This window comes from Pezoporus occidentalis, unplaced genomic scaffold (assembly GCF_034315485.1).
Source record: "Pezoporus occidentalis ecotype Australia unplaced genomic scaffold, CSIRO_AGI_Poc_V1 ctg117, whole genome shotgun sequence".
Lineage (NCBI taxonomy): Eukaryota > Metazoa > Chordata > Aves > Psittaciformes > Psittacidae > Pezoporus > Pezoporus occidentalis.
In genome coordinates, this window is record NW_026912961.1 from 4,379,723 (window position 1) to 4,394,819 (window position 15,097).

At 40.6% G+C, this 15,097-nt stretch overlaps 2 protein-coding genes across 2 annotated transcripts in view; one reads left to right on the forward strand and one right to left on the reverse strand.

The window, feature by feature from the left end:
- The window catches only part of LOC134175238 (guanine nucleotide-binding protein subunit alpha-14-like), an 85,455-nt gene that overhangs the window by 66,688 nt on the left and 3,670 nt on the right, over positions 1-15,097 (forward strand). The gene's annotated exons all lie outside the window — the stretch shown is intronic.
- Positions 9,533-15,097, reverse strand: part of VPS13A (vacuolar protein sorting 13 homolog A) — a 110,169-nt gene continuing 104,604 nt past the window's right edge. Inside the window, exon 72 of the mRNA XM_062640956.1 lies at positions 9,533-12,436. Within this exon, the coding sequence (XP_062496940.1) occupies positions 12,386-12,436 (51 nt within the window). The 3' untranslated portion in view covers positions 9,533-12,385. The remainder of the gene's footprint in view (positions 12,437-15,097) is intronic.

Consider the following 15,097-nt stretch of genomic DNA (forward strand, 5'->3'; position numbering starts at 1 on the left):
TTGTTTGTTCCCCATGCTACGGGCATTTGTATAGAGGCATCTGAGCCGAGCTCCAAATGAAGCCGGCTCATTGGCTGGAGTGGCTGGAATGTATCTGCATTGCTCCGAGCATTTATTATAGGTGCTGGCAGCTGACTGGGTGTGTTGGGATGGAATGATGCCCCCCTCCCCCAACACATCTAGTTTAAAGCCTCCTTGACCAGTCTGTCAAGCCTCCTACCAAAACTGCTGTTTTCCCTCTATCAGACCAGCTCCACCAGCCCCCAGTAGACCTGGCCTACAAACTTGGGTCCCCTGTTCAAGACACCCAAACCCTTGACTATGACACCACCCTTTTAACCATTTATTAACCTGGCTGATCATCCGAGCTTTTTTTTGGTCCTCCCCTGTATCCTGGAGAATTGACAAAAAGACAATCTGAGCTCCAGAGCCCCTAACCACCTCCCCCAGGGCTCTGTAGTCCTTCTTCATGTTCCCCAGGCTACTACTATCTATATCCCTAGCACCCACATGTATCACCAGAAGTGGGTAATAGTCCATGGGACTTACTAGAGCAGGCAGCCTCTCTGCCACATCCCTGATCCGTGGCCCTGGTAGGCAATACACCTCCCTTGAGACACGGTCAGGCCGACAGACGAGTGCTTCTGTCCCTTTCACTTTCAGTGTAAAGTCCCCTACTACTACAATCCGCCATTTTTAACTAGCCGCACCAGTAGAGATCTTCTTTAGCAGTGCACCAGCCGGCTGTTTCTGGCTCGAGTGCGTTTCCTCATTAGCCCCCTGCAGGACAGCAAAGTGGTTCTGTGTGAGGACAACAGCTTTAGGGGGAAGCCCCTTCTTTTGGTTGTCCTTTTCCTTCTTTTTTTGGTATTTTTTTTTTTTGTCACTAATTCCCAGCTTCCCGGGTTAACGGCCTCCTTCTTTCCTCCACGAGGTAGAGGTGAAGCTCGAGGCCCCTGCACAGTTTGGGCCGGGAGCAAGCATTCCTGCTTCCTCTCAGCTTCCCTGACATCTCACAGCCTACTGACAGCATCCCGCAGCTCAGCCCCTGCTGCAGGAGCACCTCCACCAGGGAGCACCGAGCGCAGCCCTGCCCATTGCGCACCCTCCCCTCACCAGACCAGCGCAGGCACCCTCTACACCCCGAGCTCTGCACTGCAGCCTCCCCTCTCATCGGCTCTGTCTGGGTGCCTACGCTGGCCACCGCCGGGGCAGCCAGAGCAGAGCTCCCGGACCGGGCCCTGCTCACACGCCGAGTGCTCACCACCCCGCCCCCCTGCCCGCGAGAACCGCCTCGACCCGCTCTGTTCGCCGCGCTCCCTGGGGCAGGTTTTTACCCAGTCAGGGCTGGTGCCGCTGCTCCTGGCTCCGCCCCCTATGAGTCAGCTGCTCGCTCTCGTCAGCTGAGCTGCCGGCTCCTGGGCAGGTCCTGTCGAGGACTTGAGGCTCCATCGGTGGCTCTTGTCGCTCTGAGCTGAGGCTCCTGGACGCTGATCTCCCACCAGCTCCGGTGTTGAAGGCGTCCTCTCTCGAGCTACTCACCTCAGCAATTCATTAAAAATATATTAAAATATATACAAGTTTGAGGGATTCATGTTTGCAGTGCTTTCCATCAATTATTTTTCTGAATTCTGCCCAGCAACCTTTTACATTTGTGTTCAGTATTAGCATCATGCATGAGGTGGCAGTGAATAGTGTACTGTTGGTAAATGTTATGGCTGGGACTGATATTTATATTTGCATTCCAGTCCTAATTCTGATACTGGTTTTGGGGTAGGAGCAAAGATTATTCAAATAAAAGTTGAAGGGTTTTACTGGTTTATGCCAAGATCAATTGTGCTAAGGCCATGCACAACTGAAGTTCTCTTTAGCTGCTTTTGTGTGAACACTTCTCTGATTACTGGTTAAGCCTTTGGTTTTGAATCTGTGTGATTAATTTATGATAGTGCATTAATCTTCTTTCTGTTGTATATTTAATTTCCAGTTATCTCCCTGACCTTGATCATATTGCTATGTCCTCATTTGTGCCAACTCAGCAAGATATTCTTAGATACCAAGTGCCAACCAAAGGAATTCTTGAGTATCCTTTTGATTTAGAAAATACTACATTTAGGTAAGACTGCCTGTCAGGTAATTTAGTACACCATTACAAAAGTAGCTGCAGCATCTTTACTTCTAAAGTTCATGACACCTTTGCAGTCAATGAGTGTTGCATGTGTTTCCAGTCCTTTCAGTTAATACAATAACTTGAGTGGTGTTTCAAAACATTCTCTTTGAAAATTACATTACGTGATTCCCCCCTCCCCCAATTCGAACATCTCATACTATGCATGCTTGTCGTGGTTTAAACCCAGTCAGGCAACTCGTTCACTCACTCTCCCCCTTCTTTCCCTCCCCCTACTCCCAGAGGGACAGAGAGGGACAACCTTGAGAACCAATAAATCAGCATTGTGACGAGTGATTATTAATCTGGACAGATCTGTCGTTATCGCAACCCCTCGGACCCCACGTTGGGCGCTGAGCCCAGGACAATGCTGAACTATTATTTTAATTAAAAGCCTTGGATGTGGGGGGAGGCTGCAGAGGCAAGGTATTTACGGTAACATGAGGCTTGTATCAGAACATAGTTTAATTCCATTTAGAGCTAACAGTTTCTGCCTCCTGACTATAACTGCTTGGAAGAGATGATCCAAATAGATATTAAAGCCCTCATGTGACTTTACGACTTGCATTAAGATAACATTAGGAAAAGTGACTGAAGGAAGGAGGAGTTTAAAAAGCGGAGGGTCAGGACAGTAGAAAGTTGTATTTGTCCTACCATGTAATAGTAAAGAAAAAAGCTCTTTCTCACAAACTACTCATTTCATCATGAACAAACACCTGCCTACAACACAGTTACAACACAGAATCAGAATCAACTCTGATAACACATGGTCAAACCAACTGTGATTTTGTTGGTGTTTTTTTCGTGCAAAATGGAATGTTCTAGGTAATCCTTTGACCTGGATAAAATGTGGGAGACATATTTAACTGTCAAAAAAACATAGGAATTTGATGCGGAACTGATAATTGTGAGCATTTTCATTGTTTTAAGTAGTGAGTTATGACTATGCTGGGGGGCTATTGTGAGAGGGGTGGCAAGGGAGATTTTAGAGTGCGTGGGGAAACAAATTTGAGTATGTTCACATCTGCCTTTGCTAAAACTTCTACCAACACAGAAAAAACTCCAGTGTTACTTGTTGCATTTTGCCTAAAGTGGCTTATACACTTGTACTGGGTTTGGGTAGGATAAAGTTAATTTTCTTCATAGTAGTTGATCTGCTGCTGTGTTTTGTATTTGCAGCCAAACAGTGCTGATAACACACCAGTGTGTCAGCTTTTCCTGAACAGTGTGTACACTGCACCAAGGCCTTCTCTGTTTCTCCACCCCCCAGTGAATAGGCTGGTGGGTCCACAAGCTAGACAACTGACCTAAACTAACCAAAGATGTACTTAACGCCATATAGCAAAGATACCGATGAAAGTGAAAAGAGAAGGCTTTGGGCCATCTTTTTCTCAGGAGCTGGTTGTGCATAGGGCTACCCCTGGAAGGCGGTGAGTGATGCTTTTGCATCACTTGTTTTGTTTTCTTTAGCTCTTCTTCCACTTACCTGCCACTTATTAAACAATTATTTTTTTTCAATCTCAACCTCCAGGGTTTTCTTGCTTTTACTCTTTTCTTTCCTCTCCCCCTGTCCACTCACAGTGGGAGGGGGGTAGTGAGTGAGCTGATGAGTTGTGCTTAGCTGCCCACCAGGATTAATCCACAATAACACCAAAGAGAAGTGAAAGTTGGAGCACTACAGATAGGGAATCAAGTTGAAATATTAAACAGGACATAGAATGTTAAGATGCACATTTCACAGTTCAAGCTACTCTCATGAAGGCAATCTACTATACGGCCACTAGAGATACCTGAAGTATCTTCTTAAAATAACTAACATGCTGACTGTATTTCTGTTTAGCAGAATGGTGGATGTAGGTGGCCAAAGGTCAGAGAGAAGGAAGTGGATCCCTTGTTTTGAAAGTGTTACTTCCATCACTTTCTTAGTTGTATTAAGTGAATATGATCAAGTCTTGGCAAAATCATAGAATAGAATCATAGGATAGTTAGAGTGGAAAGGATCTTAAAATCATCAAGTTCCAACCCCCCTGCCATGGACAGGGACACCTCACACTAAACCATGTCACCCAAGGCTCTGTCCAACCCGGCTTTGAACACCGCCAGGGATGGAGCATTCACAACTTCCTTGGGCAACCGATTCCAGTGCCTCAGCACCCTTACATTAAAGAACTTCCTCCTTATATCCAATCTAAACTTCCCCTGTTTAAGGTTGAACCTGTTACCTGTTGTCCTATCACTACAGTCTCTCCCCAGCATCCGTATAGGCCCCCTTCAGATACTGAAAGGCTGCTATGAGGTCTCCACGCAGCCTTCTCTTCTCCAGGCTGAACAGCCCCAACTTCCTCAGCCTATCTTCATATGGGAGGTGCTCCAGTCCCCTGATCATCCTCGTGGCCCTCCTCTGGACTTGTTCCAACACTTCCATGCCTTTTTTATGTTGAGGACACCAGAACTGCACACAATACTGCAAGTGAGGTCTCATAAGAGCAGAGTAGAGGGGCAGGATCACCTCCTTCGAACTGCTGGTCACGCTGCTTTTGATGCAGCCCAGGATACAGTTGGCTTTCTGGGCTGCGAGCGCACACTGAAGCCGGCTCATGTTCATTTTCTCATCAACCAACACCCCCAAGTCCTTCTTCTCAGGGCTGCTCTGAATCTTTCCTCTGCCCAACCTGTAGCTGTGCCTGGCATTGCTCCAACCCAGGTGTAGGACCTTGCACTTGTCACGGTTAAACTACATAAGATAGGCATGAACCCACCTCACAAGCGTGTCAAGGTCCCTCTGGATGGTATGTGAGAATGAGGTAAGATATGTAGTCATGTAAAGTGCAGAAAAAGATGTGTTGCCTTTTAGGAAAGATGGCATTCATGTGTCTTCATAAAGCATTTGCAAATACTAGAGCTACATTAGGAAACTGATCAAGCAGTTCCAAAAGTTGTATTAAATTAGTAGCCTCCTGTAAAAGTTAACTCTACCTTAGAGGACAAAACATGATTTTAAAATGTTTTAAATCACTTCAGCCATGTAAAATGATTATTTGAGTGTCAGCAATATTTCTAAGCAAGTAAAAACTACCTCAGTCATCTGTAATTAGTTGGGGTGTGTTTTGTTGTTGTTTGCTTTTTTCTTTTAGTCTCTGATATTTCCAGATTACCTGTACATTAATTAAGGAAAATTGAAACAAAATAATTTAAAATTTACCTCCTTCCCAAGGTTAGAAAACATGAGTTCTCCCTCCTCTCTAAGGTGTTTTCATCATCAGTAACCTGACGCTGTAGAAGAGAATGAAAAAAATAAAACAGAAGGTAATTAGGCAAAAGCATATTAGGGGAACTGCATGCTTTTGGTAGTCATTGCTTTATGTCCTGCATTATGAGAATTTCTTCGAAGATGCTTAATACTATTTGAACTCTAAAGTTCCAAAGCCCTTATACATCACTGTCTCAAGACCTGTTTGAACTGTGAAAAGCATACCCTACTTCATTAGCTGAAGTATCCACTGTAGAGTTTGCAGTTGCCTGTCATCTTTTGATGCATGAACAATTTTAGCAATTGCAATTTTTTGCCTTCACAATATTGCACATTTTGTTATGTTTACTTTGGACAGTAGGAAATAAATAACAGACTGCCATCACCAACTTATTCCTAGGAACTCCAAACATAAATCTCTGTATGTAGTTCTTAGATCACTCTTGAAATGGACAAATTATATTACTAGTATAGTACATAATGCCCTTGTCCTTATGTTGTTACAGCATGTTAGTATCAGATATTTGACCCAATACACCCTGCTTCATCTCTCACTGTGAGGTCAGAATAGGCTTTTGTAGAGCAGCAGTCTATGGCTGCTCACTACTAGCTCATACAAGAATTCAAGTAATTTCTATTTTTAAGGCTTACCTTGATTTCACATGTCATTCATAGCAGTGATCCAAAACCCAACGAATAAAAGGATATATAACATGAAGAGTAATGATCAACCAATACACTGCAAATGCACTTAATTAATATTTTTTAAAAAGCTTTCAAAAAAACCTGTATGATCTTTGGCTGATGCATTTCTATTACTGTCCAGACAGTGTAACTTCATATTAATTTTTGTTGTAGAATCAAATGGAAGAAAGCAAGGCCTTAATTAAAGCTATCATTATATCTCCCTGGTTTCTGAATACTTCAGTCATTTTGTTTTTAAATAAAAAAGATCTTCTAGAAGAGAAAATAATGTATTCCCATCTAATTAGTTACTTTCCAGAATACACAGGTAAGCATTTATCCTATACTATCTTCACAAAACTAAAAGTTAATAGTTAAACCAGTTAGTTTTTCCTCATTAAACTGAAGTGCATTTATGCAATGTATTTGATACCTATGCATTCCTGCTCTATCCTTTAAACCATAAACTTAAGTTACTCAGTTTTACTGGAAGTTTGTTTTTTTTTTATTGGAGCATTGTGGACAGAGTCCTAAGAGATTTCTTGCAGCAATTCTTCACAATTAGAGTGGCACAATCACTATTTACTTATGGCAAGAATCACCTTTTTCATCTTCAATCTAAAGAGACAAGATATGGGACAGGAACTTGAGGAATATGGCTATTAACCCAACTCTTTACATAGTATAAACTCCTAGTGTAGTTTTGCATTCATTATTATAACTTGTTATCTATTTAGAAGTTCAAAGTTTAAAAGCAGCCTGAATGACTTTTCTGAACAAATGTTACTGATACTTGAAGTTGCCAAAGAATGATGAAAATAAACACAGATGTATTCCATCACTTAATACAGTGTTATAGTCTATGAGACATATATCATGTTGAATCCTTCATTAAATAAGGAAAAGATCATAATGGTTTAATAGCTACATCGTATCTTTGCCAAAGAGAATCCTGCTTACTCTGTGTGTTTTGGAAAACTTAATTTCTCGTGGTCTTTGACATACTACAATAATGTAGCAAATTATTAATATATGCTGGGTGATTTCAGTTGCATAGGTTTTTATAAAAAATTACTTAACCAGTAAGGTTTACCGTTTCAAAAGCATACCCCCCACATTTTTAAAAAGAAATGTTGCAACACCTCCTGCTCTACTAACATATTAATGGGATAATGCAGACAAGGGAGGATGCCCTTATGGTGATTTGACATTTAAATATGAACCTAGCCTGTTAAGATACTGTCAATATGTTTCTTCCTTGACCCACAGCTTTTAACTGTACAAAACCACTAATTGTGCTTTTGGCTAGCACCTAAACAAGACGTCAAAGCTGCCAGACACTTCATTTTGAAGCTATATCAAGATCAGAATCCAGACAAGTAGAAAGCAATCTACTCCCACGTCACTTGTGCCACAGACACAGAAAATATTAGTTTTCTCTTTGCTGTTGTCAAGCACATGATCCTGCAATTAAACTTCAGAGAGTTCAATCTGGTTTGAAGACAAAACATGTTTGCAGCCACTGAGTATGGCTTACTTATAGCACAGCCTGTGTGAATTCAAAAAATAAAAGGTGTCTTTTTAAACAGCATTTATGGAAATGGGCAAAGGATTTATCTTTACTGAAGAAGTATGAATTAAGAGAACTTTATTTCCTGTATTAGTTTTGTCTGAGAGGTTTTGGGGTTTTTTGACAGCTACAGGAATTAAATAGATTTAGAAGAATGTAAAATTGCATTGCTGTTCATCTGGTATTTATCAATATTTTATTTTTTAAATTTAGCTTTTACAGTCATAGCTTATAAAACTTCAAACAGTGATGCCTTAAAAATGGCAAATTTGTGTTACTTTAGGGAGCTAGGCATTTTTATCTTCTTGTTCTAACCAATGTAGTTGAAAGACTAGGGTAACCCTATTAACACTTTTTTGAAGCATCTCTCCGTAGCCTTCATAGGCCAAACCCATCAATGTTCTAGAAATCATTACAAAAGATTAATTATTGGTGACCCTTGTCTATCACTGCATTTTTGTTGAAGTGCCTTAAGATAATAAAATACCTTTCACAGCTAAAGAATGACAGATTAAGATCTTGTAGGCAGTCCAGGGAATTTACTGTTTCCTGAAGGGGAAAAGTACTTTGCAAATGTTCTTGGCACTCATTGCCACAAGAGCTTGCAGGTCATCCACAGCTGCCTGCAGTAAACTAGGACTTCAATTCCTCCAAGCCACTAACATAACTTGCTTTTTGCACTTTGTCTTCATGGATAGTTGTGCAGGGATTAAAGGGTCGTAAAGCCTCTCCTCGAGAAGATTTCCAGCCTTCTTCCCATCTCCACTCTCTGCCCAACTACAAATCTCTCCACTAAAGATACCAGCACCACCAACAGCTCTGTCAGTTCTCCTTCACTGCACATTGTTCTCCATCTGCTTGATGTAACAAGGAATGAAACTCCCGAAAGATAAAAAAAAACTTGGAGACATCCAGCAAAAGAAAGTCAGGTTTCCTCCTATTTTGCCTGTTAGTGTCCTATCTCATCATGCCTGTTCCAGCAGTCACATTTCTTTCAGTGTATTGATCTGGACATGATGAGTTAATAAAAATTAATGGCATGTACAAACTCTTACTGCTTGTAGGAGGAGACTTTAAGTCAATTTACTCCTCTGTTGAAGTTTAACAAAAGTATGTAGAATTCTTGTTGCAGATTTTCCCTGAAATCAATCAAAACCTCTGTATAAACCCTGTGACTGCTGTGAATGGAACTTCAGATCCTCACATCCCACTTGCAGTCACAAAAGCGAAAACTATGAACAAGATCACAGTTGCAATTCTTATGTCAAATAACAAAGCCCAGGCTCCCAGGTGATGCATATATGTACTTGCATATACCGGCCAGACAATTCCTCATTAATCCACCAGTAAGAATATTATCAGGCAAACCCTGACCAAGAAACAGAGTTACAGGTGGGGAAAAAAGGTGTCAGCTATTTGCTAATTTATTCACTTTTGTAAAGTGCTAAAGATAATAAATCACTAATGAAACAGAGAAATCTTTCGGGGAAAACCAGATTCTTATGAAATCCTCTTTTTCTCTGGCAACATCATCTTAACTTTTGGCAATGCAGAAAAGAAGACCACCAAAAACCCCAAACCCAACAAACCCTGCCCTCTGCCCCCCCCCCCCCAAAAAAAAAAGTAGCTCATACATGTGAATGCAGTTATTAAAATGTTGTCTTTATAATAAACCAGAGGTAAAGATTAAGGTCTGTATTCTGCTTTTACCAAGATGGCTGCAACAGAAATTTGGCCTTGTGTTCTCAGAGAAAGGATTTGACAGAATTTCATAGGTAGAAATTGACAAATTACGATTGTTGGTATTACCTGTTAATTAAATCAGCTTATAAAGAAAATGAATAATAATCACATTCCACTCGAATAAAATTCAGTTTCACTTTATTCAAGGTGAAGAAGAGGTTGGGAGGTAAGAGGGGAGGAAGTTGTAACCAGGAGAGCCATGCCACACAAAGCCATGCAGCTGAACAAAGAGGTGCAAACAGACTTGTAAATGTTTTAGCAATGTGTCTGGCATCTCTGATTCTATGTTTGGTTTGTCATCGATTTGTCAGAGGTAGTTCTAACCCTTAACAAACTACTCCTGAGAACCCAAATGACATTTCTCAAATGTATTAAGCTTAGGTAACAGCCATCTAGAAGAGAAACTGTTCTTCCATACTTAAATAAAAGCCATGGTATACTTTTAAAAACCACGACTGGGAGACGTAAATGCCTACATTTTAATTTTTATTGATATCCCCTGGTCTAATTGCATATAAATTTTTAATAAAATTTAATGTATCTATTCTGCCATCTTGTTGAAAAAACATGCATATTGCAATAAGGAATGAGGCACAGCAGAATGGACATCTCAAACAACTTGGGAGTAATCCAGAAATCTACTCGGTGGTGTAAATTTGAACACCTTCCTTCTTGCCCCCAGCTCATGTATAGTTAAAACAGGGAACAGGTGTCTGCGGAGAAATGGCAAAATTCATTTCTGTCTGTATGGGAAAGCGTTAAAAAAAGAATAAAATAAAAAAAAGAGGGGGAAAAGCTACAATTTACTGACTAGAAAAACAAAACTAGAAAATCATGTTGTCATTAAAAGTGGAAACAAGGAGGGAGGTGCGGGAATGTCCCATGTTGACTTTTGGACATTTTCAGTGGTTTAGTTCTTAATTAAGGCTTTTAGTTAGCACAGAAGATAAAAATATTTTATACTCTATAGGAAAAATGCAATTTTGGGGGAATTGTTGTGTTTTCCAAACCATGATCTTAACCACAGACATGCACATTTAAAATAAATTCTTCAACATTAATGGTTAAATTGCCTAAAGGTTACTGAAGAGCCAGCTGAGATTTGAGGAGTTTGTTGGGAAAACAAATGTAAAAGTTGAGAGTTTGAGATAATATTAATTGAAACAGAGGTTCTGTGAAGAAGAAATATTTAAATATGGTAAATTGATAAGCTACACAAATAGGAATGTACAAAGTAATTGCAAGATGTACTAGAAGTGAAAGTTGCAGCAGATAGTTAATACTGGGGATAGAGAGAGGAGGAGACAACACTAACCAAGAATTAAAATAATGAACTATCATGCCTAAGATGAAAAGTGACTAATGAAAAACAAATTACAGCTACAGAATGGTACTCAGTGCACCTAATAACACTACTTATCTAAGGCAAAGTATTCTATTAAATTTGGCGTGATTATAACCTGAGTTAATACTCTTAGTACGTGCTTAGTGTACAAACAAGTGGAGCAACACAGTCATTGTCATAATTCAGAATTGTCTTATGATCTTTTGATTCAATTTACAATTTATGGGAAGAATTACAAGATTACATGTATTTTGCAACCTCCTAAACGGTTACTCAACACTTAAAGAAAGATCTAACAGTAAATTAAAGAACTGCAATTGTAGGTTAGCATGCTCGTCATTTTAGATTTTACAATAATGTGACAATTTGGATCTCTCAAGCACTGTCAATCTGCAATGTAGAATTATATCCTCTAGCTATAAATATTCCAAATAATTTTGAAATAATATTTTGGCAGTAGGTACTTACTACATTTACCAGATATTTTGAAGATTCTTATATGGGAATTTATAGAAGCCTTCATACAAAACTCTACTGTTTTTCCTGTACTTTTTGTATCAACGGCAGTAAACACTCATTCAACAATACTGTGACTACTACGTCTCAGGAACAAGCAGAATTGCACACATTCAGGCACTCTCTATTAAAGTTCTGCTGTCTGGACAGGAAACAAAAAAGTTTCCTTGGGTAAGAAAAGTTGATAAAAGCAACTGTGAAATACTGTATTTTTTATTAATTAATATAAATTTGACTTTATTAGTCACTTGCTAAGCACACAATACTGTGTAATCAAAGGCATTTATTTTTGGTATGCAACAGTGCACTTATAACCCCATAAACTCCTTTTTGAATTGCAAGACTTATAAGTTACTTAAAGTGATAGGCTTTAATTAATATTTTTAGTGCAGAGATATATTAATTCTCCCCATTATATGTATTTGTAAACTGTTATACTTTCACGATACTGATAAGAGGTTCCGCAACATTTCCTGAAGTATGAAAGTGGTACTGTATGGTAAATTCATTGTGACCTGGTCCATTCATTTACAAAAAGAAAAACGGCGTTCACTAAGCAGCCACTCCTTTCGTCATCTAAATTACACTTTTCTCATCAGTAGCCTCCTTCTTAGAATTTGAATTGTAAGACTAGTGATTATTAAATTAACATTTCCTTTGATAAAGAAATCTGAATTTCAATACAGCCTCAAGTCATATGAAAACTAAGTCTGAAAGGAAGGACTGATTTTCAGTATAATTTGATTTGCTCTGAATAGGACTGTAAGATTTATTCCAGAGTTCTATTTCACTATCAAATGTAATGGTAAAACAAGTTAATTTTACACTGTATTTATAGAAAAGTAAATCTGGAAACTCCTAACATTAAAAAAACTACACCCAAACACAAGCCAAAACTTGGCAAAATTTTTTTGATCGCTAGATTTTTTTTTTGACTTCATGTCATCTATTTTTGTTATATAGCCACAAACTGTTATGACCATGACAATTTCATAATTATTTCTTCCCTCCTCTTTTTGCTTTTGTTGCTGATATTTAAGTAGTTTTGCTTGTTAAAAAGGAATTAAAAGGTAGTTGTTCAGTATTCTTCGTATCTTGATGCTTCTCCATTTATTACAACTTTGGCTGAGTCTCTCTCACTTCTTCCAGTTTAGAAAGGATCCACTGTGTGAAGAAAAAGGAAAAAATAAAATGTTTCCTTGGTTAAAAAGCATACAACACAGGGGAAAATTATATGTATTGGTCAGCCACTTCACTACGTGTTCTCTTCCTAACCAAGTTTTAAGACAGTGCTCAAAAATAGTGTTTAAATACCAGTATCTTATACTGAATGGCACAGCTAATTAAACTGGCTAGGCTGGAATTTCAGTTTCATGGTCTATATTTTACTGAAATATTTTTTAAAAATAAATGACATTATCATTTCACCCACATCATTATTAATGCTTCTGCATTAGTCACACCTCTAGAAAAAACACAAATGACAATAGAGGAGCAAGGATACCAAAAGACAGAGGATAACAATATGTTGCAGCGTGATCATACAGTTATTTAGAAAGACTCTTTCTTGAACAATATTTGGTGAAATTCAGAATTTCGCATTCACATGTTTACTCAACATGAAATGGAAATTAGTCGCCTGAGAGTTCTAAAAAGAAAAAAAAAATGGTGTGGGGTAGTGACATGGAAATCCAAGGCAGAAGATGAAGTTACACAACAGGACTGTCATGAGAAATGTGCATTAATGCTTTCAAGGAAGATGAGTAGACGATTAAAACCAGTTTCTGTTACTGCATCAGGTTTTATGTTACAGATCTTTAGGATGGCCTCCCCTCCCAAACAGAAGCTCACCCCCTCAAGGAAACTCAAAGAAGCCAGAGCTTCTGTAGAGCAGGTTCGTGAAGGTTTGAAAGAAGAATCAGCAAGAAAGAAACTGTTGAACTGGCACCTCTCACAGACAGAGCACCTTGTAGTGTCCAGTAGACTGACAGTAATACAGTCATAGAATCATACAATAGTTACGGTTGGAAAAGACCTTAAGATCATCTAGTTTCAACCCCCCTGCCATGGACAGGGACACCTCACACTACACCATGTCACCCAAGGCTCTGTCCAACCTGGCCTTGAACACTGCCAGGGATGGAGCATTCACAACTTCCTTGGGCAACCCATTCCAGTGCCTCACCACCCTTACATTAAAGAACTTCCTCCTTATATCCAGTCTAAACTTCCTTTGTTTAAGTTTTAACCCATTACCCCTCGTCCTATCACTACAGTCCCTAATGAAGTGTCCCTCCCCAGCATCCCTAAAGGCCCCCTTCAGGTACTGGAAGGCTGCTATGAGGCCTCCATGCAGCCTTCTCTTCTCCAGGCTGAACAGCCCCAACTTTCTCAGCCTGTCTTCATACGGGAGGTGCTCCAGTCCCCTGATCATCCTCGTGGCCCTCCTCTGGACTTGTTCCAAAGGTTCCACATCCTTTTTATGTTGAGGACACCAGAACTGCACACAATACTCCAAGTGAGGTCTCACGAGAGCAGAGTAGAGGGGCAGGACTACTTCCTTCGACCTGCTGGTCACGCTCCTTTTGATGCAGCCCAGGATACCGTTGGCTTTCTGGGCTGTGAGTGCACACTGCCAGCTCATGCTCATGTTCTCATCGACCAGCACCCTCAGGTCCTTCTCTGCAGGGCTGCTCTGAATCTCTTCTCTGCCCAACCTGTAGCTGTGCCCGGGATTGCTGTGACCCAGGTGTAGGACCTTGCACTTGGCATGGTTAAACTTCATAAGGTTGGCATCAGCCCACCTCACAAGCGTGTCAAGGTCCCTCTGGATGGCATTCCTTCCCTCCAGCATATCAACCAAACCACACAGCTTGGTGTCATTGGCAAACTTGCTGAGGGCGCACTCAATCCCACTGTCCATGTCAGCGACAAAGATGTTGAACAAGACCATTCTCAACAACAATCCCTGAGGGACGCCACTTGTTACTGGTCTCCAGCTGGACACTGAGCTATTGACCACAACTCTTTGCGTGCACCCATCCAGCCAGTTCTTTATCCACCGAGTGGTCCATCCATCAAATTGATGTCTCTCCAATTTAGAGACAAGGATGTCGTGTGGGACAGTGTCGAACACTTGCACAAGTCCAGGTAGATGATGCCAACTGCTCTACCCCTTTCCATCAGTTCCGTAGCCGCATCATAGAAGGCCACCAAGTTGGTCAGGTGGGATTTCCCCTTAGTGAAGCCATGCTGGCTGTCACCAAGCACCTTGTTGATTTTCATGTGCCTTAGCATGCCTTCCAGGAGAATCTGCTCCACGATTTTGCCAGGCACAGAGGTGGGACTGACTGGTCTGTAATTCCCTGGGTCATCCATTTTCCCCTTCTTGAAAATAGGGGTTATATTTCCCTTTTTCCAGTCATCGGGAACTTCACCTGACTGACATGATTTCTCAAATATGATGGCCAATGGCTTCGCAACTTCATTTGCCAGCTCCTTCAGGACCTGTGGATTGATTTCATCAGGTCCCATGGACTTGTGCACGTTCAGATTTTCAAGATGGTCTCGAACCAGATCCTCTCCTACAGTGGGCCCAAGGTCTTCATTCTCACAGTCCCTGCTTCTGTCTTCCAAGACTTGGGTGGTGCTGTCAGAGCATTGGCCAGTGAAGACCGAGGTAAAGAAGTCATTCAGAACCTCAGCCTTCTCCAAATCCCATATAGCCAGTTCTCCTGATAGCTTCCAGAGAGGGCCTACATTCTCCCTAGTCTGTCTTTTATTTGCTACGTACCTCCAGAATCCCTTCCTGTTATCTTTCACATC